At 47.7% G+C, this 22,959-nt stretch overlaps 1 protein-coding gene across 1 annotated transcript; it reads right to left on the bottom strand.

Annotated features, from left to right (window-relative positions):
- Positions 1 to 329: 329 nt before the first annotated feature.
- On the bottom strand, positions 330 to 21,189 carry Nipsnap1 (nipsnap homolog 1). Its single transcript, XM_075944146.1, has 10 exons — positions 21,063 to 21,189; positions 9,495 to 9,622; positions 9,234 to 9,279; positions 8,878 to 8,972; positions 5,293 to 5,363; positions 5,009 to 5,149; positions 4,760 to 4,791; positions 4,350 to 4,444; positions 2,701 to 2,784; positions 330 to 1,358 (listed from the first exon to the last, which is right to left on the bottom strand). Exons 1-10 carry the CDS (start codon positions 21,158 to 21,160, stop codon positions 1,294 to 1,296), a joined length of 855 nt encoding a protein of 284 aa, XP_075800261.1. The 5' UTR covers positions 21,161 to 21,189; the 3' UTR covers positions 330 to 1,293.
- Positions 21,190 to 22,959: the final 1,770 nt, after the last annotated feature.

Raw genomic sequence — 22,959 nt, 5'->3', positions numbered from 1 at the left:
CTTGTTACACCTATTCCGCCTTCCACAAGTGAATCACTTTCTTCATGTTAGGTTTGATTTTTCCAAAGACAAAAATCGTCATTCCAATGCAGTATTCAAAAACTTCCCGTGTTTCTTATCCCTGGTATTTCTGGAGTAAATCCTGCTTGTCTGGGGCTTGAAGTGTGTATGAATACCGGGTGGTGTAGAAACAGTTTCTTCTCTTGCCCTGGGGTGAAGATGAAGATGTCTTCTCTAAAAGATCAAGGGCACGTTCTGTCTCAGCCACCTGGAAGCTTCCCACCTTGAACAACTGCTGAGATTCCTCGCAGAGGAAGACACCACACGACTTACAGTAAATATTTAATTTGGTTCCATCAACTATCCCAGCACATTTCCCTGGTACAGTAACAAAACCATGCTAAGCTGGGGTTCATGAGGTAAGGGGGTCACTGAGGAGACCCCAGAATCACTGAACCCACTCCGCAGGCCTGGTGGTTCTGTAAAACGAGGGTTTGGCTGACAGAATGTCAAGTTGGGGAAGAAATTCAAGACGGGAATATAGGTCTCTAGCTGCATGTCTGCCTGGAGGAAGGAGAAAGTACAGAAGAGCTGGAACACAAATTCCAGTTTTAACTGCATTATAGGAAAGAATGGCTAAGCCTCTGCATCTGTCTTAGGGCCCTCTCCCTAAGGAGTTCTGTCATCTCTGGTCTCTTCCAATTCTGTTTCAAACTCAAAAGCTGAGTCCTATGTTCCAGCTTCTGGGTTCCTGCTTCAAGTCTGTGTCGCGTACCTAAGTCCTCCTCCCTCCCTTCCATCCCTTTCCCAGCCCCTCTCAGAATTTTGGGTCTCCTCCTAACTTCGATGACTTCAGAGTTTATGGCAGTTCCACATTGTTAAGGCTCAGACTTGCTTTTTTAACGAGTAGAGACCGTGAGGCCATACCTGGTCTGATATCTCGTCGCACCCCACCTCTTAACTATGAGTTATGCCACCTGTTAAACTAAGCCATGTCCACAGTGTTAGCTGGGGACTTGACGGCCTGGAGACAAGGAGTCTCAGGGAAACGAGTGAATGGCTAAAAGGTTGCTATTCTTCATTATGGGAATTTGAAACTCTTCCGGCCTGGGAAAGAGGTGGGGGCAGGTATAGACAGAACTGTAAGTTCTTAGGAAACAGCTTTTCCAAGCTGAACACAACCCAGTAGAATTCTTCCAAAGCTGAGAGAAAACTATGCCAGCAGGCCTAGAAGTTCCTCTGTTCCAGCTTGCTCCAAAGAAGGAAGGGAAGGAGGTGGAGGCAGGGCCAGCCTCACTGGAGAGGAGAAATCTTCAGAGGGATCATGATTCGTGACTCCATGTGTCGAACCAAGGGGACTATGGAGAGAGAAGCAGAGGTTACCGGGTGCCTGAGGCAAGCCAAGTACTCTTGGTTCCAGCCTAAAAACTCTCAAAACCTGTGATTGGAAGAGGTCCCTTCTGACTTCTGAGAATGGTCAAAAGCATAAGCATTTAGGTGCTAATGAGCTGGATTTTTTTTTAGATAATTTTATTCATTTTCTTATGTATGTGGGGAAAAAAAACTACCATAGGGCTGAGAGGTAGCTCAGTGGTAGTGCGGCTGCCTAGCACGTATGAGCCCTTGGATTCTACCCTCGCTTCCAGAACAAACAAAGCACACTAAGCCAAATAAGATAAAAGCAAGGGCAAGCCACATTAAGGATAACATAGGAAGATTTGAAGAAAAGAATTTTGGGGAGGGGGGTCAATGTAGCTTTGGAGCCTGCCCTGGAACTAGCTCTGTAGACTATACTGGCCTCAAATTCACAGAGATCTGCCTGCTTTTGCCTCCCGATTGCTAGGATAATTGACGTGCGCCACCACTGCCCAGGAGAAAAGTAATTCTAAGGCCTAGGGCATAGTTCTATGATGAGGGCAATGCTGATGAATATGTATGAGGTCTTGGACTCCACCTCCAGCACCAACAACCAAAGATCAAAGAGAACTGTAGTGGTACACACTGGCAAGGTGAGAGCTGTAAGGGCTGAGGCTTGATTTAGAGCAACTGCCCCTCATACAGCTAGGGAGGTCATGCCCATGGGGGTATGGGTGTCAACAGAAAGTCCCCAGGAGGTCAGATTTTTTTTTAAAGAAATTTTACCCATTTTTTTTGTAATGTTTATGTCTCCATGTGGGTTCAAAAAAATTGCGGCATATTTTGATGGTAGATCAGGGCAAAGTACTTCCCTGCAGAAACAGCATCTGCATTACCATCTGACTAGGAACAGCTGCTTCTGTGAGGAGCACAGCTGACCCAGGGGCACATCTCACATAGGGATCACCTGCCTGTGTGAGTCCTAAAGCCTCAGGGCGGATTGTATCATGTGGAATGTGTACCCCACTAACAAAGACAAAAACCTACTAATGCATGTCAAAGTAAGTTCCTACTTGAGCACAGTGGTATAGGCCTGCAATCCCAGCAACTTGGAAGACTGAGGAAGAAGGTCCACCCAGAATAAGCCTGGGCAACACAGCAAGGTAATGCAAAAGGCAATAGAAAAGGTTGGGTGGGCGATGGTGCACAACAGAACAAAGGAAACAGTGTGTTCCCACACTGGAGGTAACCAAGGGATTGCAGCTGCCTGCAGAGATCTGCACCCTCTGGTCTCCCAGCAGACCACAGGCAGAGCAGACACCCACCTGCAGAACAGACACCCACCTGTGTAGTAGACGTTTTCATCCCAGCCCCTCTTCCTCCAGGCCGCATTTCGAGTCTCCTCCCGAGACTGCAGATCTTTGTAGGCTGTGAGAAAGGCACAGGTTCATTCCTCAGAGAATCGGATCCCTTCCTCAGTGCAGGGACCCTTCCATTGCTCCAAACCCTGCCCTACTATCTCTTCATCCCTAGGTACTCCTCCTTAGACTGTCAATAAACACGGCTGTCACTATCATCCAATTGCACATACTAAAATGATTAATTTCACCCGGGCAATAGTGGCACATGCATGTACAAAAGCCCTGTGGTAGGGATTAAGGATTTTGAAGCATATATGTATGCTAGTAACTCTTTCTATTTCCACTCTCAAATTCTCCTGTGAACTCCTATATCTGGTGCCCATGTGACATTTCTAGTTGGGAGCATCTGTATTTTGTAATTTTTATTGCATTTATTTATTTATTCAGAGTGAAGAGTATATGGTGATCAGGAGATAAGTTGCAGGAGTCAGATCACTCCTGCCATGAGGGTCCTGGGAATCAAATTCAGGTTGTCAGGCTTGGTGGCAAATGCCTTTACCACCATTTGGCTGGCCCAACACCAGCATCCTAAATATAACACTCCCAGAGGCCACAGTTACACTTCAATCCCATGACCTAGCTGCTCCCTCTGACCTCCTTGTCTTAGAAAAGGACATACAGCTGCTCAGGGAAGAATCTGAATGCTCTCCTTTTTCCTCCAGCAGTTCATCTCAGGTCCCACCGATTCAATCTTTAGACCAATTCATCTGTCTCAGCACACCACTGCCATGACCTGAAGCCAGCCCGTGCCTGCCTGGTGCACTAAAGCAAGCACCTTCCCATGCCCAGTTTCCAACCTTGCTTCCCGCCAGGCACTCTTGGAAAGGAGCACGGCAGCTTCAGAACTTAGATGCTGCTGCTGCCTCCACCCACCACATCCATGATAAACCCCAGCTTTTATTTATTTTTATTTTATTTTATTTATCATCCATGATAAATTCCCACGGCCTGCAAGGCCCAGCCTGATCTGGTGGCTGTCCTCCTCCATCTGTCCCATACACATACTCTCTTCCCAGTTCCCTCCAAGTCCTCCTTGTTTCCACTCAGTGAAGGCCTCTCACATGCCGCTCCTTCTGCTGCGACTTCCCCCAGCAATTCATAGCTGGCTTCCTCACCGTCAGTTCAGGACTTGTATTTTGCCCTCCAGAAGGACCTTGTCTATCCAAGCCACTAAGGTTCCTGTGCTTCTTTCTTTCTTTCTTTTTTAATTTTTTTTTTGTTTGTTTGGTTTTGGTTTTTCGAGACAGGGTTTCCCTGTAGCTTTGGAGTCTGTCCTGGAACTCACTTTGTAAATCAGCCTGGCCTCAAACTCACAGAGATCAGCCAGCCTCAGCCCTCCTGAGTGCTGGGATTAAAGGGCAGCGTGCTCTGCGGCCGCCGCCACCACCACCCGGCCCCCTGCCTAGTCTCCTGCAGCATCTATTATCATGTGAAATTGGGCCCTTTTTTCTAGTTTGTCTGAGGCTGCAACTCTCTCAGCTAGGGTGCAACAGCAATAGGAAAACAAATGCCTCCACACGTTTTGTGAGTGATAGGGGACAAACAGGGGCCCCTTGAGTGTCTCCAACCTACCCCATAGGTGGTGCACGACGTAGAGCTCTCCTATTTGTGAAAAGAAGCCTCCCACTGCCTCCTGGTTCTCTTGACGGTACTTGATGGCCCGAGCCCTGGAGACAGAAGAGAACATGGGACAGAGGCCCAGCCAATGGGTCCCTCAAGGTAGCCCAGGCTGATTCACTGGCCACACTTATGGGCGGGATCAAAATGGGGCCCAGAGCATGGATTCTGGAGGTGCAGCGCTGACTGTTTGGCAGCACTTTCCTCTACAGAATCTGCACTGTGCAGGTGGCTCCTTCTCTGAGATCTGGGAGGAACAGAGCATGCTGGGTTCCCTGTAACATGCCCTAAGAGAGCCCACTGGGAGCCAAATGGGGCAGGACAGCAGGGACCACCACATTTCCAACACGAGTGCTCCCACTTACCAGTTGTTTCCCCACTCAATCATGGTTCCTGGCTGAAAGAGATCCAGAGGAGGAGGAAGTGAGCACCACCTTGGACTCCCAACATCACAGGGGCAGGGATGGGAAACTAGCCTGATTCACGCCTGGTGTGCAGCTACGCACAGGAACACAGGAACGCACATACCTCTCTCTGCTCTGAGCTCATAAGGAGGGAGGAGCATCACAACAGAGGGGAAGCAAGCAAGAGGGGCTTTGTCGGAAGCCAGATACCTTGAGCTTGTATGTCCTCAGTTCATAGATGTTGGGGCCAGCTCTGGGCTGTGGTTCATTCCAGAAGCTGAACTCCAGAAGCAACTGGTTTCTCCTGGACAGCAGCATCTTGCTCCGTTCCTTTCGGAACTCCAGGTACTCCTGAATGTAAGGCATTGTAGGCACAGTAGCCCGGGGGGGTTATGCTACCCTGTCAGTGTGCTCTGTGGGTTAGAGGAATCTCCCACACTCCCCTCTACACAGGGCTGGGCTGGAAGCAACATGCACACAGGATGCTGGGATACCTTGTTGTTTTTTAGCTTGTTCATGCAGTCCATGAGGGCTGGATAGCCACCTGAGAACCGCCATAGGTGCACTGTTGGGGATAGGATACAGGTCAAGGGGCTACCAAGAGACTGCCTGACTAACCAGCACCAAGACTGGACTGTGTATGTAGCAGCAGAGCAGGGGTCTCCTGGTGCCCTTTGTCTTGGTGAAGAGTAACACTGGGTGGGGGGGATGACCTTAGATGCAAGCCCAGGAGACCACTAGCTTTGTTCTGCTTGGGTATTATTCTTTGACCCTTCTAGGACTCAATGTCCTCACCCACAAAATCCCACCATTTCTAAAATAGCATCAACAAGACGATTAGATGAGGATGGGGGTAACTACTGCTAAAACACATGCTTGGCACGCAGAAGGACCTGAGTTTCATCTACAGCATCACAAGCAAAACCAAACAGAAGGTGATCTGAGTGTCTTCCACCCTAGGAACACCAGGAAACACAGAGCTGAACAGAACACTCCCACTCCGAGAGGGCTGATGCTGTAGCTCAGTGGTAGAATGCTTGTCTAATAGTAGGTGTTGGGGATTATCATTTTAAGGTGTGCTACTTTCGCTTATGCTGAGGAACATTGTTTAATGATGTAAAGATGTGTTGTTTTTGTTTATGTTGTATTTGTTTAACTCTGTGAAGCGGTGATTCTTTGGCTGTCTAAAACACCTGATGGTCTAACAAAAAGCTGAATGGCTATCAGCGAGGCAGGAGCAAGGATAGGCAGGGCTGGCAGGCAGAGAGGATAAACAGGAGGAACAAGAAGGCTGAGAGAGGAGGAGGAAAGAGAACGAGAGGAGGACGTCAGGGATCAGCTACATGGTCAGCCATGGAGTAAAGCATGAAACACAGAAGTAAGGAAAGGTAAAGGCCCAGAGGCAAAAGGTAGACAGGCTAATTCAAGATAAGAAAAGCTGGCTAGAGACAAGCCAAGCTAAGGCCAGGCATTCATAAGTAATAAAAAGCTTCTGTGATGTGATTTATTTGGGAGCTGGGTAACAAGTTCTTCAAAAGAGCCCATAAAGGGGGGGGGGGGGGGAAGAGCCCATAAGGGTCCAAATAGGAGAACAACCAACAACAGCAGGGGACCTAAGTTCCATTTCTAGCACTGCAAAACACAACCAACCAATTACAAAACAAGAATGTTCCAAGGCAGTGAACTTAAGAGAAAAATAAAAATAAAATCTGCAGCTATGTATGGAGACAGGGACACATAGTTCCAGCCACTTGGAAAGCTGATGCAGGATGATGCCTTGAGCCAATATCTGGGTAACAGAGGGAGACCTTACCTTCTGAAGGAAGGAGGCAGGCTGGGGATATAGATCAACTAGTAGCCTGCACAAAGCCCTGGGATCAAATTCCCATAAAACTGGGCTGGTGACACACATTAGGATGGAGACAGGAGGATCAGAAGGTTCAAGGTCAGCCTGAGCTGTGTAAAAAGGGGTGGAGGAAAGAAGGCAAGGGTGGGAAAGGACTGGGATACCCGAATACACCAGCCTGTGGTTAGGAGGATACATACAGAGATGCTAACGTACACATGACCTCCATACACATGCCCTCCACACAGAACAGGTACTTACAGAACTCTCTGTGTACAGACTTCCTATTTTATTTCTTGAGTCAGGGTCTCTATGAGGCCCCACTGACCTGAACTTGATATGTAGACTAAGCTGGCCCTGGACTTACGGTGAACCTCCTGCTTCTACTTCCCAAGAACTGGGATTACAAATGTGTACACACACTAGGTTTACAGGTTGTTTTTTATTAGACACACATTTATCAGGACTGAGACAGGTTGGCTTATAGGGTGATGAGCCCCATTGCTGGGCGTATGCTGGGCTTTGGTACTCGGGAAATGTTTACAGCTGTCATCAATGGCAGATCTATCCGTGGACAACTGGAATGTGTCAAAGATGACTGAGGAACTGTGAATTTTTTGGTTGTTTTAGTTAAGTTTGGGTTTAATTTTTTAGACATAGTCTCATTCTGTAGACCTGGCTGGTGTGGCTCTCACTCTGTAGACCAACGTGTCCTCAAATTCACAGTAATCCTTCTGCTTCAGTCTCCTAAGTCCTAGGATTACAGGAGTCAGTCAGCATGAGCTTTTAAAACAACAATTTTTTTTCAAGATTAAGTTTATGAGTATGAGCGCATTGCTTGAATGCATGTGCGTGTACCATGTGTGTGTACCATGTGTGTGCCTGGTGTCCATGGAGCTCAGAAGACGACGTAGATTCCCCAGAACTGGAATTATGGATGGTTGTGTAATAGTTGGATTCAGAAATTGAATTCAGGTCCTCTGCAAGTACAAAAAGTGCTCCTAACTGCTTAGACACCCCGCCAGGCCCCAGCATTAAGTTTTTGAAAGTAAGTTTGTGAGGGACTATTTACTTTTGAATTTTATGAGTTTAGGTGTTTGGCTTCCATGCATGTCTGTGCACCGTGTGCATGCATGCCTGTGGAGGCTGGCAGAGATTCCCTTGTCACTGAAGTTACAGACACTTGCAAGCCACCATGTATGTGCTGGGAATGGAACCTGGGTCCTCTGGAAGAACAGCCAGTGCTCTTAACCCCTGAGCCATCACTTTAGCCTACCCTACTCCTCAGCATGAAATGTTCTAAAGAGAGGAAATATTTATATTGAGTATTAAATACTGCAAAGAGACATAGCCCTGACCCCCAAAACTCACTATACCTATACGAGAAGGCAGGCAAGTATTTTGGCAGCTACAGGGACACATGATCAGGGAATGAAGAGGCAAGAGGTAAAAGAGCCAGGGATAGAGCCTGACCCAGCAAGGATAGTACATGATCCAGCAAAAAAATGCAAAGAATCCAGTTTTTCAGAAGGATGCCATGTCTACACCAAAATATAAAACAGTAAGACAGGCAAGGGCTGGTAAGATGGCTCAGCAGCCAAAACCTCTTGCTACATAAGCCAGACAATCAGGGCTTGATCCCTGGAACCCAAGTGAGAAAGCTAGGTACGGAAGCACACACATGCACAGCTGAAATCTAGCCTGGAGTGCACACAGTGCACACGGAAACAAAGGGGACCCTGCCTCAACAAGGTGCAGAAAAGAACATTGTCCGCTGACCTCCACAAGAGACCATTTCAGCACTCAAGAGGCTGAGGCAGGAAGAGTACGCCCTAGAGGCCAGTCTGGACTACACAGTGAGTCCCCATCTCAACAAAACAAAAAACAGGGAAATCAAACCAAGTAAAGCAGGCAAGGGAGAAAAAACACTTCAGTTCAGCCACCTCTAAGGTGAGCAGAGCCGTTCTGTCTGGGCTGACGAATCACAGGCCGGCAGCACAGTGAGCAGAGGGGTAGTGAAGTGGGCTTGTGGACTGGGCAAGGACGGACTCACGGACCCCGCAGGCTGCTTGAGAGCACCGAGGAGCCACAAGAGGTTGAGTGGGGCAATGGGGTGTGAGAGAAACACACATCCCCATACCCCCAGAGACGTTGCGGAAAGAGGAGGGCAGTCAGATATGGGAGCTGCTGGAGACCCGGGCTAGGAGGCCATGGTGGCACAAGGGAAGCTCACCTGCCTGGTCCTGCTCCCCGTACCATGTGTTCCAGTTGCCCACAAGCGAGCAGGGGTAGTCCTCATCCAGGTGCAGCTTAGGCAGCACAGCCTCCCTGTGGGAGGGGCACAAGAAGGAGCAGGGCTTGCACTGACCACTAGGGGCCGGGAGGTAAAGGTTCCAACTCAGTCCCTGGGGCTAAGTTTGTCTCCCCTCTCTAAGAAACATAGGTGGGGAAGACATTCCAGCTCTAGAATCCACACCCCTTGACTTAAGCAGGAGAATGAAGCAGAGAATGATTTGAGGGCTTCTTGGGGAAAGAAGGCCCTACCCCTACCTCCCAACAGCGGCTGGGAACAGTAAAGGGAGGACTCACGTCAGACTGTTGTAGGCATCCAGACATTCGGGCTTCACATTGTGAACTGCAATGCAGGACAGAGAGCAGAAGTGAATGCATGCGGTACTCACACACGCTTCTATGTATGTGTCCGGGTGAGCGGGTCCCAAATCGGGCCAAGGCTCTCAGGACAGCATCCGGGATCCTCATCCTCTCATCTCCAGTATCACAGCTCTTTACCCCGAACCCACCACAAAAGAGAAATCGGAGGTGCAGCTGGCCAGCTTAGCAGCTACTCACACTGGATCTTGTAGAGATTACTAGTCTCCTTTTTGGACAGCAGAGTGGAGTGGGCGTCCTTCCGAGGATCCACCTTGTGAACAAAGAGGGAGCGGAACCAGCTGCCTTCGCTGTCCTTGGAATAGAAGCTGCAGAACAGAGGGGTTGAGAGGGCCACGTGGAGACACAGGAGCCCTAGCTATCCCCCTGCGCCTGTGTGCTGCTCCTTGATCTGATGGCCTACATTTCTGAAATCAGCCATGGAATCCCACGGCAGTTAGAGTGCAGTGTCATCACCTGGGCAGACGGTGCCTTCTAGAGATTCCAGCTGCTCAGTCTGCATCTGTATCCTTGTAGGGCCCAGGAGACCAGGAGAGAATTTGTGCCTCCCACCTCTCTCCCTTCATTCCCTGCCCGGGGGTTCTCCAGCCACACATCACAGTCTATTGCTAAGAGGAGAAATGCCCAAACTCACCGTGCCTGATGCCCACCAGATGGGACCCTTGATGTGATGACAAAGACCCTAGCCCACCTAAGGCAAACAATCACTCTACACCCCCCCCCCTCCCGTGAGCAGCCAAAATTCTTCCTTTTGCCATTCTGAGTTCTATGATACAATCTTACAAGTTCCTTCTTCCTGTTCCCTAAGGTCCTCCTGGTCTTCTGTAGCAGCATCAGCTTTTCCTGCATCACCAAGCCCTTTTCTCTGTACACAGATAAGAGAGAACAGAATTCCCAGAAATTCTGAACTCAAATCCTGGGGTCCTTGGGGAGCCCAGCCGTTGACCCTTCCAAGTCATTAGCCCCGTGTCATGGGACAGCTGTCACCCTTGTGGCTGGAAAGGACTCCAAATTAACCCTGGACCAGTATGACAATTTATATGTTCCATCAGGTCAATGTCAGTTCAAGAGCCCTCTACTGGATCTCAGAGTCAACAAATACCCAACCTTTGCACAAACTCCAGAACTTACCACAAAATTTACTGCCAGATCCTCACCCCTTACAACACCCCCACCCCAGACTACCTGGCTCATAGGTGTTGACAGCTTCATGGTGGCAGGATGGAGCTTAACAGAGGCCCTAAAATCTGGACTTTTTCTGGGTAATAACCTCAAAGGCAGAACTGTGTTCACCAAGGGCAGAAATGTAATTTCTTTTTCATGTAATTTATGTGTACACGGTCATCTGGAAAGGAAGGGGTCTCCTCCTCACTGCCCATGTTGCCCTGATTAGACGAGTCTCAGAGATTCTGACCCTACTAGAAGCTACCAGGCTTCTAACTAGAGTGCCCATTATTCATTGCCAGGCCCACTCTGACAGTTCTTAGGATAACAACCAAGCTGACCAACAGCCTTCCACTCCACTCCCCAATCCCGCTCTTCCACATTCTCAGGAAATGCAACTAAGCCTCGCCACTTTCCCCTAGCATAATGGCCGCATATAAAAAATTCCCAGCATTCGTGATGCAATGGAAGAAGCAAATTCTGTAAGCAGAGGGGAGAGAGGAAGGGACAGCCTATCAGGCCACCACCCACTGTTCTCTAGAACATTGCCTTGCTTTGCCCCTCCCCCTTCCACCCCATGCCTACAGTCTGAAAATGCTCAGCTTTCCTTTTCAAGATTAAGAATTAAATGAAAGCATCAAAATTATGGTATGGTTTCCATGCTTGTTTGGCAACCCTCTATCATCTGAAAAGGCTGAGATGGTTAATCTAGTTCTTTTTATTTTTATATAGATATTTTATGGGCATGTGTGCCCAAGTGTAAGTTTCTGCGACACATGCTCAGAGGACCCCACGGAGGTCAGCAGAAGTGTCAGATACCCTGGAACTGGAAATACAGATGTTTGTGAGCTGCCATATGGGTGCTGGGATTCAAACCTGGGTCCTCCACAAGAGCAGCCACAACCACTGAGCCATCTCCAGCCCCCTTAATCTAACTCTTAGAAGCTCTCTAAGTTCACAATTAAGACACTCCTCAGACCACTTTTCCTCCCAACTGCACTTTTAAGATCTCATACCCAGGTGTGAAGATACACCCCTTTAATCCCAGTACTCAGGAGGCAGAGGCAGGCGGATCTCTGTGAGTTCAAAGCCACCCTGGTCTATTAGAATGAGTTCCAGGTCAGTCAAGGCTATTACAGAGAACCTGTCTCAAAAAAGAAACAAACAACAACAACAACAAAACATTCACCTCCAGGCTGGAGATGGCTCAGCAGTTAGAGCATTGGCTGTTCATCCAGAGGACCTAGGTTCAATTCCCAGCACCCACATGGTGGCTCACAACTGTTTAGCCCTCCTGTCTCAGGAAATCTGGTGCTCTCTTCTGGACACACAGGGCACTAAGCATGCACATGATGCTCAGACATACAAGCCGGCAAAACACCCATAGACATAAACAAATAAATAAATGTTAAATAATTAAAAAGATCTCACACCCCTCACTCCAATAGCTCGGGCCCCTATACCTGGCCTAGTGTTTGGCCGCATCTTTCCCGATGACTACTGTCATACTCTTTACCTGCCTTCCTGAAATCACCCAATAGTGTCATTTTAAACCATTCTGACGTGTTATTCTGCTCCTCCTGGTCTTAGTCCCTCCTGCTTTACCGTCCCCAAAAGACCCATAAACTCCTCAACTAACACACCTGGACCCTCATGGAGGACTACTGCCTTTGCTTGTCCTAACACAACTAACACACGGGGACCCTCATGGAGGACTACTGCCTTTGCTTGTCCTAATACACCGGGACCCTCATGGAGGACTACTGCCTTTGCTTGTCCTAACTCCTACCCGACTGCATTTCCTACTCAGCCACTTATTTAAACGGATGCAATTAATAATTTCCCTCTATCCATATTTCCCATAGAACTCTAGCTCCATGGACTTAGCACACCTCTCCCAACACTCTCATAGTCAAATGTAATCTACATCCACTTCTTTCTATCTCCTCTCTCACCAGCTCAGGGTGTAGTCTTCTCAAATGCTGGCCTAGTAAGCCAGGCTCATTTGAATTGAGGCCACAAGAGGTCCCATCCCACAGGCAAACTTTTAATAGTCCTGGCTGTCCTGGAACTCACTTTGGAGACCAGGCTGTCCTCAAAGTCACTAAAATCTGCCTACCTCTGCCTCCCAAGTGCTGGGATTAAAGGTGTGCACCACCAATATCCAACCCAATAGGCATTCTTTAGTGGTGCAGCTTTACTCTTCTATTAGAGACATAAATAGTGTACCTTTGCCAAACCCCCAATTCCAAGACAACAGACAGGTCTCACAGATGTTTACTCTTTGCTCTGCCTGATAAAACTCTAGAAAAAAAAACTCAGTTCAATCAAGCCTGACCAACTGCTTGTCCCAACATATCAAGTCTATGACAAAACTATACCTCCTCTCAAAAGAGTCCTTCAAATTCTCCTCTCTCCAATAACCAACACTAGATCCTAATAGACCGGACAGTTTTCTACCTGTATCAGGAAATCTGCTTCAGCCCCTAACACCTCAACTTCAACACTTCCTTAAACAGTCAAGCTCCTATTTCTTGTCTGTCTGTCTTTCTTTCTTTCTTTCTTTCTTTCTTTCTTTCTTTCTTTCTTTCTTTCTTTCTTTCTTTCTTTGAAACAGGATTTCTCTGTAGCTTTGGAGCCTGTCCTGGAATTAGCTCTGTAGACCTGGCTGGCCTCGAACTCAAAGATATCCGCCTGCCTCTGCCTCCTGAGGGCTGGGATTAAAGGCGCGCCGCCACTGCCGGCTCACCTTTCTTTTTTGACCCTCGCTTCTTACCCTTCTGGTACAATTACTATTTTACCACATATAGACAATTAAGCTACAGACTGTATAGTCTTCAGGGATATCAACCATCACCATCCATAACAACACCTGTCTCTCACCTCTGAAAACCTCATAATTTCCAAATGATGCCACAGTCTGGACTTCTATCTCTTGAGATAGCCATTCCTTCATCTTTAAAAAAAAAGGGGGGGTGCTCCAGAGCCTTCTATGCCTTACCATCCTACGATCCTGCAGTGACTGAACCAGCAGCTCCAACCAGGGCCCTGTGACGCCTCCACTTTGGAGGATCTCTTGTCAATGACTTGACCTTACTCAATTGTCTTGGGAATGTAAACAAAATAGGCCAAAATAAAAGCAAAAGCCCCACTCAACGTCTGGCCTAATCTATGCTTCTTTTTTGTTTTGTTTTTCAAGACAGGGTTTCTCTGTGTAGCCCTGACTGTCTTGGAACTCACTCTGTGGAACTCAAAGGTCCCCATGCCTCAGACTCCCCAGTGCTGGAATGAAAGGTGTGCACCACCACACCAATTATTTTTTAAATGTGTATGAATGTTTTGCCAGTAAGTAACTGTACCACATGCATGCTGCACCCATGAAGACCAGAAGGAAAGGATTTGATCTGCTGGAACTGGAGTTAGAAATGGTTGTGAGCCACCATGTGTATACAGGGAACTGACCCTAGTCCTCTGCAAGGGTAGTGAGTGCTCTTAACCACTGAGCCATCTCACCAGCCCAGGTCCACATCTTACACAGACAATTGGAACTAACCCCTCCTGACTCATGGAACATTACACAAATGGTCAGTTCAAGGAAAACAAGTTTTGTCATAAAATTTACTATTAAGATAATGAGAAGCCCATCTATTCCTTCAAACATAAGCCTGAACAAGAGCCTCACAAAGGTCAGACCAAGCAATGTCCCCTTATCTGTTATGGAAAGGGCTCCCAACCCTTTCCAGGGGCGCGACTTCCCTCTCTGGGAACTCATTTTTTCTTAAAGTGCATTTCAGCAAGTTCTCTGTTCACGTCTCGGTAAATTCCTCTATGGCTGAGTCATCACCCTTCCCAAAAGTGTCTCACATAGCAAACACTATGCTTCTTTCCTATATGCACAAATTTATGATAAAGCTTAATCTATAAGTAATGCATTTTTCATACATGTGTTTAAAATTATGATGAAATTTCATTTATAGGCTAAGCATAGTAAGAAATTAACAATGATAAACTAAAACACTATCCTGAAATAAGTATCTATGGATGTGGTCTGTTGCTGAAATCTTCCATTTCTTTTTCTTTGGTGTTTTTTTGTTTTGTTTTTTGACACAGGATCTCTGTGAAACCGTCCTGGCTGTCCTGGAACTCACAGAGATCTGCCTGCCTCTGCACTCCCAAGTGCTGGGATTAAAGGCGTGTGCCAGGCTGGAGAAATGGCTCAGTCTGAAGATTCAGTTGCAGGGAATCTGACACCTTCACACCAATGCACATAAAATAAAGTTAAATAAAACCATAAAAATATTAAAAAAAAATAAAAATAATGCACCACCACCACATGGCTCCATTTCATATCTTCTGACAAGAGCTGCTAGGAGATAACTAAAACTACAGGAAGTAAAACATGAGCAAAGGGTGTGATATCTGATCGCCATTGTTCATAACCTAGGAGATAACCTAGGAGACACACCTCTGGTCACCTCTGTGAGGTGTTTCCGGCGGCTTAACTGAGAAGACTCACCCCACTCAGTGACTAGAGACCTAGACTGAATAAAAGAGAAAACGGGAGGAGGAGGAAAGCCTACTGAGCCCTTGAATTCATCTCTCCAGACTCCTGACTACAGATACATCACGAGCAGCTGGCCGCCATCGTGGACTGTTCGCTCAAACACAGTAGGCCCTTCTCTCTTAAGCTGCTCCTTGTCAGGTATCTGGTCATGGGAAAGGTAGCTGACAGCAAGGAGGACTCTGCTGCTTGCCTGGGAGAGGAAAGATGGTTAGCGTTTCATAAAGCGAGAAGAATGCTGGCGTAAACACATCTAACACCATGGGCTCCTTCAGTTAATGTGCATGTATTTGTTCACAGCAAAGAGCAAAAGGACACGTGTCCTTAGATGGGATGCATGGTGACTTAGGGCGCCTGAGCCAGGCTCTGGGAACTTCACTGCAGGAGCTCCATGAAGCTATGCAACCTTAGAGTGTGGGTTCTACTACTGCCACCTTCAGGATGAATTAGCTCAAGGGAATATGGAAAATCAGAGAACAGCACTTTCCTTGACAACCAGTCCCTCAGGTAGGACACTGAAGGGCATGGCCTTTGCTCTGAATGGTGTGACTGACTCCCCAGGAGGAGGTGGTGACAGGGAGGAAAGCGGCTCTATTTGCCCACCAAGACCTTTGCTCCAGAGCGAGGCTCTCAGTAACTCATTAACATCACTAATGGCCAAGGTAAATATCCAGTGGCCAGTCCTGAAAAGCAAGCCCAGGGGCTTCAAGGCTGGACAGGTGAGGTCCCTGAAGCTTTGATGCCTTCCCTCTCCTCCAGCCATTCTAATTCTGCAGGTCTGCTTCCCCATGTGTTTAGTAGCAAAACACAGCAGCTCACCCAGCTAGGCCTTTTCTTTTACATTAATTTTTATTTCATTTTATGTATACGGATATTTCACCTGCATGTATGTCTGTGCACCACTTCCATGTTGGCTCCCTGGACGCCAGAAGATGATATCAGATCCCCCGGAACTGGAGTTATAGACAGCAGTGAGCCACCATGTAGATGCTGGGAATCAAACCCAGTTCCCTGGAGGAGTAGCCAGTGCTCTTAACTGCTAAGTCATCTCTCCAACCCTAGTTGTTGGAAATGGTTTATTGTATAAGTAAAAATCTAATAAGGGACTTGTTCAGACCCAGAGAGTTTCTCCATTTCAAGCCAACACCCCCAAGAACATTATTTTTTTAAGAGATATATTTATTTAATGTGTATGAATGTTACCTGGATGTATGTATGTACACCACATGGGGGCCAGAAAAGAGCATTAGATCCCTAGGAACTGGAGTTACAGATGGCTGGGAACCACTGTGTGGGTGCTGGGAACTGAACCCCGGTCCTCTACAAGAGCAGCAGCAAGTGCTCCAGCCCCAAAGTACACATTTTTAAGAGTTCAAATTTTACTTTTCTAGTGAATTCCTGGTGTTTTCCTACCCTTGCCCTGCCCAGTCTTTCTCACTTTGCTCCCTTGTTTTGTTCTACAGCAGTGGTTCTCAACTTTTCTAATGCTGCAACCCTTTAATACAGTTCTACATGTTGTGGTGACCTCAGTCATTAAATTATTTTTGTTGCTACTTCATAACTTTAATTTTGATATTGTTATGAATCTTTATGTAAATATCTAATATACAGGATATCTGGTACGCAACCCTTATGAAAAGGTCATTTGACCACCAAAGGCGTTATAACCCCCAGGTCGAGAACTGCAGGAACATCTAAAACCCTATGCCTGAGCTAGGCATACAGATCCATCGGAGAGGACTGGAAAGATGGCTCAGAGGTTAAGAGCACTGGCTGCACTTCCAAAGGTCCTGAGTTCAATTCCCAGCAACCAATGGTGGCTCACAACCATCTGTAATGAAATATGCTGCCCTCTTCTGGCTTGCAGGGACATATGCAGGCAGACCACTGTATACTTAATAAATAAATAAATCTTCAAAAAAAAAGATCCATAGGAGAATATATCTGCCTACCTAGCATGCATGACACCCTGTGTTCGATCTCCAGCACTGAAAAAAAGAAAAGAATCACGTACCAAAACCAAAAAAACCTCTGTTTGATTATTACACTTTACTTATTTATTGTTTGTCTCCTCACCAGATGCAGCCTCACAAGGGTGGATTTGGTATGCTCGGCTGTGTTTCCAGTAACCGGAGCAAGGCTAACACACAGTACAAACTCAATCTATGTTTGGGAAATAAATGAATGGGATGCAGATGCAAACAGATAAGACAGACAGATGGCCAGAGAGAGACTAAAGCCTGAAAGTAAAGAGAAGCCCTGACCTAGAATGTGGACTCAGACTCAGGGACCTTTCCATTCCAAACATCACAGCAGAATTAGTGCTAGAGATGATGAAAACAGGCTGGGTTTGGTGACATACACCTTAAATCCCAACATTGTGAGACTAGATCTCAAACGCAATGTTAAAGGGCGAGGAATACAGCATTGTGGTAGAACTCTTGCCTGGCATTCACAAGGCCCTAAGTTCAACCTCAGTCCTGAGAAGAATCAGAAGGAGCTGCCCCAGCGACCAGTCCAGCCTTTTTCTGTGAGACTCGCCCACAGTTTCACCTCGGCTCTTTCTTTAGTTCCACACAGCCCTGCCTTTTCCCACAACTATACAGGAGCCGCAGACTACCTCCCTTCCATTCCCCACGTGACCTGCCACAACAGCTCAGAAATTATTCCACCTAGACAAGAACATTTCCATCTCCTGAGGCTACGGTATCGTAGACGTCACGTCACGTTCGCACTGGCAATGGATGGAAGTCAACGGCCTGATGCCGCTCCAAGTGTGAAGGCTCGAGAACCTCGGAACTTTCTAGACCGGGATGCTCAGCTCTCTAGGTCCTGAACATCTTCTCAATTGGAGCTGGCTGCCACACTTCTCCTTATTGAAAGAGAGGTGTTCCGGCTGTGAGAACCGAAGTTTGGGGCTGTGGGTGTAGCTCAGCGGAGGAGTGCTTGCCTAGCACACGAGGTCCTGTGTTCAGGCCCCAGTGTCACAGGGGGAACACATCATAAACACATAAAAACAAGCAGAACCACCATGACTACTAAAGGCTTGTTAGTAACAAGATTAGTGTAGTAGTAACACGAACTTCTCTCTCTCCCTTTTTCTTTCTTTCTTTCTTTCTCTCTTTCTTTCTTTCTCTCTTTTCTTTCAAAAGAATCTTGTTATATATCCCAGGCTTAGCTTCTAACTCATGATCCCCCTGCCTCAGTCTACCAGTGACATGAGCACAAGTATGCACCCTGGATAACAGCATTGTATATTGAGCAGCTACTACATACTACAAGTTAATCCTCACAGTACATTTATTTTTAACTTATTAATTCTTCGAGAATTTTGGACAGTGTGTTCTAATTATATTCACCCCTCCTTTTACAGTAAAATTTTAAACAATGAGGGGCCAGCAAGCTGGCTCACCAAGTGAAGAACTTGCCATGCAGTGTCTTTACCATAGGTCATTGGTAGAACTGCCAGCCCCAAGAGTGACTCCACAAAGATAGGGAGCAGGCTGAAGATCAGCAAGAAAAGGTGGTCTTGGGTCTCAATATGGGGCCAGGGCAAATAATAATAATGATGATGATGATGATGATGATGATGATGATGATGATGATGCAAATCATTAAGGGTAGGTATCATAGGTAAATGCTGCGTGTCTTCACAGCTCATAGCAGGGATTGCCATGCCCACTGTAACAGAAAGACACCAAAGCTCACCAAGAATCATACAGGATTGCCACATTAAAAGCAGCAGGTGTCTCTAACCCTTCCCCCATCCCATTGTGACCTTTGGGTGTTTGCCACACTAAAGATCCTACCACTGTTCTTTTCTCAGCCTCAGTATCTCCATTCATCTGGAAAACATGGTCTCCTAAAGATGACCTTGTGCCAGGCAATGGTGGCACATGCCTTTAATCCCAGCACTCAGGGGGCAAAGGCAGGTAGATGTCTGAGAATTCAAGGCCAGCCTGGTCTACAGAGTGAGTTCCAGGACAGCCAGGGCTACACAGAGAAACCCGTCTCATAAAAACAAAAAAACAGAGATGATCTTGTGACTGGATATGGCTTGGTGGTTAAGGGAACACAAAGCTGCTCTTGTAGGGGACCCGAGAGTTGGTTCCTAGCGCCACATCAGTAGGGCGGCTCACAACTGCCTGGAACTCCAGTTCCAAGGGATTTAGCTCCTTTTTCTAGCTCAATAGCACCTGCATTCCTGTGCACGTTCTCATTCCTCTCCTCTCTACACACACATTTAAAAAAAGTAAATTTCTTTATAGAAAAAAAAAAAACAGATGATCTTGGGCCAGTGAGATGTAAAGGCACCTGCTGCCAAGACTGACAACCTGTGTGTGTGTGTCTGTGCACCACTTGTACACCCATGAAGGCCCAAAGAGGGTGTCAGATCCAACTCTAAGTGGTCTCATGTGTGAGCCGTGAATCAACCTGGGTATGCAGAAAGAGCAACCAGTGCTATGCCATCTTTCTAGTCCCCCAAAGAATTGTTTTTTGTTTGTTTTGTAAGACATGGTCTCTCTGTGTAGTCCTATCTGTCTTGGAGCTGGATATGTAGACCAGGCTAGCCTCCAACTCAGAGATCCGCCTGCCTCTGCCTCCCGAGTGCTGGGTTAAAGGCATGCACCACCACCGTCAGGCTCAAACTAATTTTTTTAATGTAAGAAGATTATTTTTCTGGATATCCTTTCAACTCTCACAATGACAGAAATTGCTTGAGGCCCAGACTTGGGCAATGGGTAACACAAACATGGCTTCTTCAGTCCTCAACAATCCAATGAGAAAGTATGGTTTCAAAGAAAGAGCACCAGCCTAGCGTACCTGAGCTCCTGGATTCTTTTCCCAGACACACAAAACAATCCTGTCAGACAAGTCCTGTTTCCTCCTTCTATCCAAGGTCATCCCTCCACAAAAGGCTGTTTACCAGGCACAACCCAGGCTTTTCCCCAATGTCAGCTTCTCCCTCTATATCCAGCATGGAGGTGACGGACCCAAGTCCAACTCCGATATCTCCGCTTTCCAAAAGTTCCCGTGCACAGTGATCTAATGGGGGACTCTATGGCTTCACTCCCGGGCTGGGGCAGGAGGAACGCGAATTCCTTTCCACAGGTGTGAGGACAGGTGTTTTCTCTTCTTTAGCAAATATTCTTTGCGCTTACCCTGTCCTCAAACCTGTGAGGGTGCGGGGCTAAGGAAACAGGAGACCCACTAGGGAAGGACAGGTTAGCACTGGGTCAGAAGCGCTCAGGGTGATAAATGCAGAGATAGGGTTAGCACAGGGCACAGCACGGAGGAGGGAGGAGCAGCCCAGAGCCAGTCAGGGGCAGCCAAGCCCTACAGCCAGAGCCGAGCCTCTCTCCACCAGCGGTGGTGCAAAGTGCAGGGTGCATCATGAGACCTGGGTCCTACCTCCAGAGCAGCCTCCGAAGGGCTCAGAGACTGACCTTGACCAACTCCCATCCCCTTCTGTCGACCCACTGTACAGTGCAGGGTGAGGGACCACTTTGGGAATTCCCACTGTACCCTAGTCCTCTCCTTCCTCCTACAACTTCCTGAGGGAGGAGCTGCCTGGCCCAGAAGCCCCCAGCGCGTGGCAAATCACAAAGGACAGACTAGAGGGCTGCTACCACTGTCCTCTGCTTTCGCTCCCCCACTCCCCGCTCCAGTGCTCAAGACCTGTCCCTCCCACTCACCTCATTTTTTATTCTCAGCCCAGACCCAGGTCCTAAACAGGACAAAGAACCTGCCCAGCAAGACATGATAATGCACGCCAGTAATGTCTAGGAGGCCGAGGCAAGAGGATTCCGAGTTCAAATCACATGTAATGTGAACCTGCTTAAAAAATAAAACCCTACCCGTATCTCTTCACCTCCCTCATTCTTTCTCAGACTCTCCTCAGGCCTTCATTCTGGCAGCTCCTCCTCTAACCCCTGAATTCTAAACCCAAGAGTCTGCTCTTCATTCCAGCCCCCTCCCCTGCCCCTGTTCCGGGCACGCGGTCGGCCCCGTCGGCCTCTCACCGCACAGCAGCCGCAGCCGCGAGATCCCCAGCGCGGGGTCCCTGCTTCCCCAGCAGCCGCCGTACCGCTGCAGAGATGATGCACAACCGCGGAGCCATGTTGGACCAGAGCAGGTCGCAGGAAGGCCACGCCCCAGCCCTGTGGAGGGGGCGGGGCTAGAGAAAACCACGCCTCCGCCTCGCCAGCCTACCTTTCAAGAACAGCCAGATGGGATCTCTCCAAATCCGTTGCCACACCTCGGAGCTGCTGGACCGCTGCAGCTAACTGGCTCCGTTCCCTTGAACAGCCCTTTCCCCGCTCTGTACCTTAAAATTCACCTCGGTAAATGCGGGCGTCGAACAATAAGTTCTTGACATTTGGAGGACACACCAAAGAGGGTCTGCATACCCCAAAATTGTATACAAGTTTTGTGTGCCTGTCAGTTCCCTTCCTACTAGGGTACTGGGGGGGGGGGGGGGGTGTGGAACCCCTGCAGGACTTCACAGGTAGTTTGTGTTCTGGGTCAAGGCATCAGCAGTGTTTATCTCATCAAAAGAACAGACACTCTCCAACACTTACTTTTTTAAACGTCTAAAGAGATTTATTTCATTTTTAATCGTTTGTGTGTGTACAGGCGTCAGAGGCCTCCGAAATCCTGGAGCTGGAGTTTTAAAGGAGGTTTGAGGTATCCTAATGGGCTGGGATTCAAACTCATGTTCTTCTCCAAGAGCAGTACCGGCTTTTAACAGCCGAGCTATCTCTTCAGCTATTTAAGCCTGGCGGTTAAGGCTCTGGGCAAGCAGAATGCTTTCTCTCCAGAGCCCGAGTGTGATGCTTTACACCTGTAATCCCAGCACTTAAGCCGAGACAAGATAATGAAGGCTACATAATTTTAAAAAAAAAAAAGCTTTCTCTCCACCATCTATTCATCTGGGACTCCTATATTTGATTTCTCAGCCCACAAACAGAGGTGGAAACCCTGCTGACCCCTGGGGGACCCAAAGACAGAGATATACCAACCAAAAAATGCCAACCCACTGGCTGGTAATTCCCACTCTGTGTGCCTGGGGTCAGGAACTTGCAGAGGATATAACTAACTTTCTGACTCTCTCAAATTTATGAGTCTGGCTAGGTAGCTCCCACTTAAGGCCTTGAAACACCGAAATTTGACTGAACAAGTTCTATCTGTACCAACTGATAGGCAAGACCTGGTGTAGCAGACAAATATCCAATCACTGCTGGCTGAAACCTCCAGAGCAGAGGGAGTGGCCATCCCTCATCCCTCCCTCTTGTCTATGCTTCCCCAGCACTGGGGTTATGAACCAACGCCCTCCTGTGATGTGCTGGGAATCACAGTAAGGTCTTCAGGCTTATACTAACTGAGCTATCCGCAACCCAAGAATTTAGATTTAAACTACGTGTTGGTTTGAATAAAAATGACCATCATATGGAAATAGAAAACACTTTACTGAGTTAGATAAGCCAGACCCAAAAAGAGGAATATGGTATGTACTCACTCATAAGTGGATTCTAGCCATAAACAAGGGACATTGAGCCTATAGTTCATGATCCTAGAGAAGCTAAATAAGAAGGTGAACCCAAAGAAAAACATATATTTATCCTCCTGGATATTGAAAGTAGACAAGATCGCCAGGCAAAAGTTGGGAGCAGGGGGGTGGGTGGGTTGGGGGGAAGGGGAGATGTGGAGAGAGAAGGGAGAAGGAGAGGATTGGGGAGAGCTTGGGGGAATGGGATGGTTGAGATGGAGTAAGGGTGGATATGGGAGCAGGGAAGAATATATCTTAACTAAGGGAGCCATTTTAGGGTTGGCAAGAGACTTGGCTCTAGAGGGGTTCTCAGGTGTCCAAGGGGATTTCCCCAGCTAGGTCTGTGGGCAGCAGAGGAGAGGGTGCCTGAA

The sequence above is a fragment of the Microtus pennsylvanicus genome, chromosome 12, assembly GCF_037038515.1.
Source record: "Microtus pennsylvanicus isolate mMicPen1 chromosome 12, mMicPen1.hap1, whole genome shotgun sequence".
NCBI classification, from domain to species: domain Eukaryota; kingdom Metazoa; phylum Chordata; class Mammalia; order Rodentia; family Cricetidae; genus Microtus; species Microtus pennsylvanicus.
The sequence above is the reverse complement of the archived record's forward strand: the minus strand, read 5'-3'. Positions and strand labels throughout refer to the sequence as shown.

Bases quoted from the DNA above. Each gene is read 5' to 3' on its own strand.
- Nipsnap1 (XM_075944146.1), bottom strand. From the start codon at position 21,160: ATGGCTCCGCGGTTGTGCATCATCTCTGCAGCGGTACGGCGGCTGCTG. The intron at 8,973-9,233 runs GTGAGTCCTCCC...CCCCTCCCACAG, and splicing joins GATGCCTACAACAGTCTGAC to GGAGGCTGTGCTGCCTAAGC. The intron at 4,792-5,008 runs GTATCTGGCTTC...GATCTCTTTCAG, and splicing joins TGAGGACATACAAGCTCAAG to CCAGGAACCATGATTGAGTG.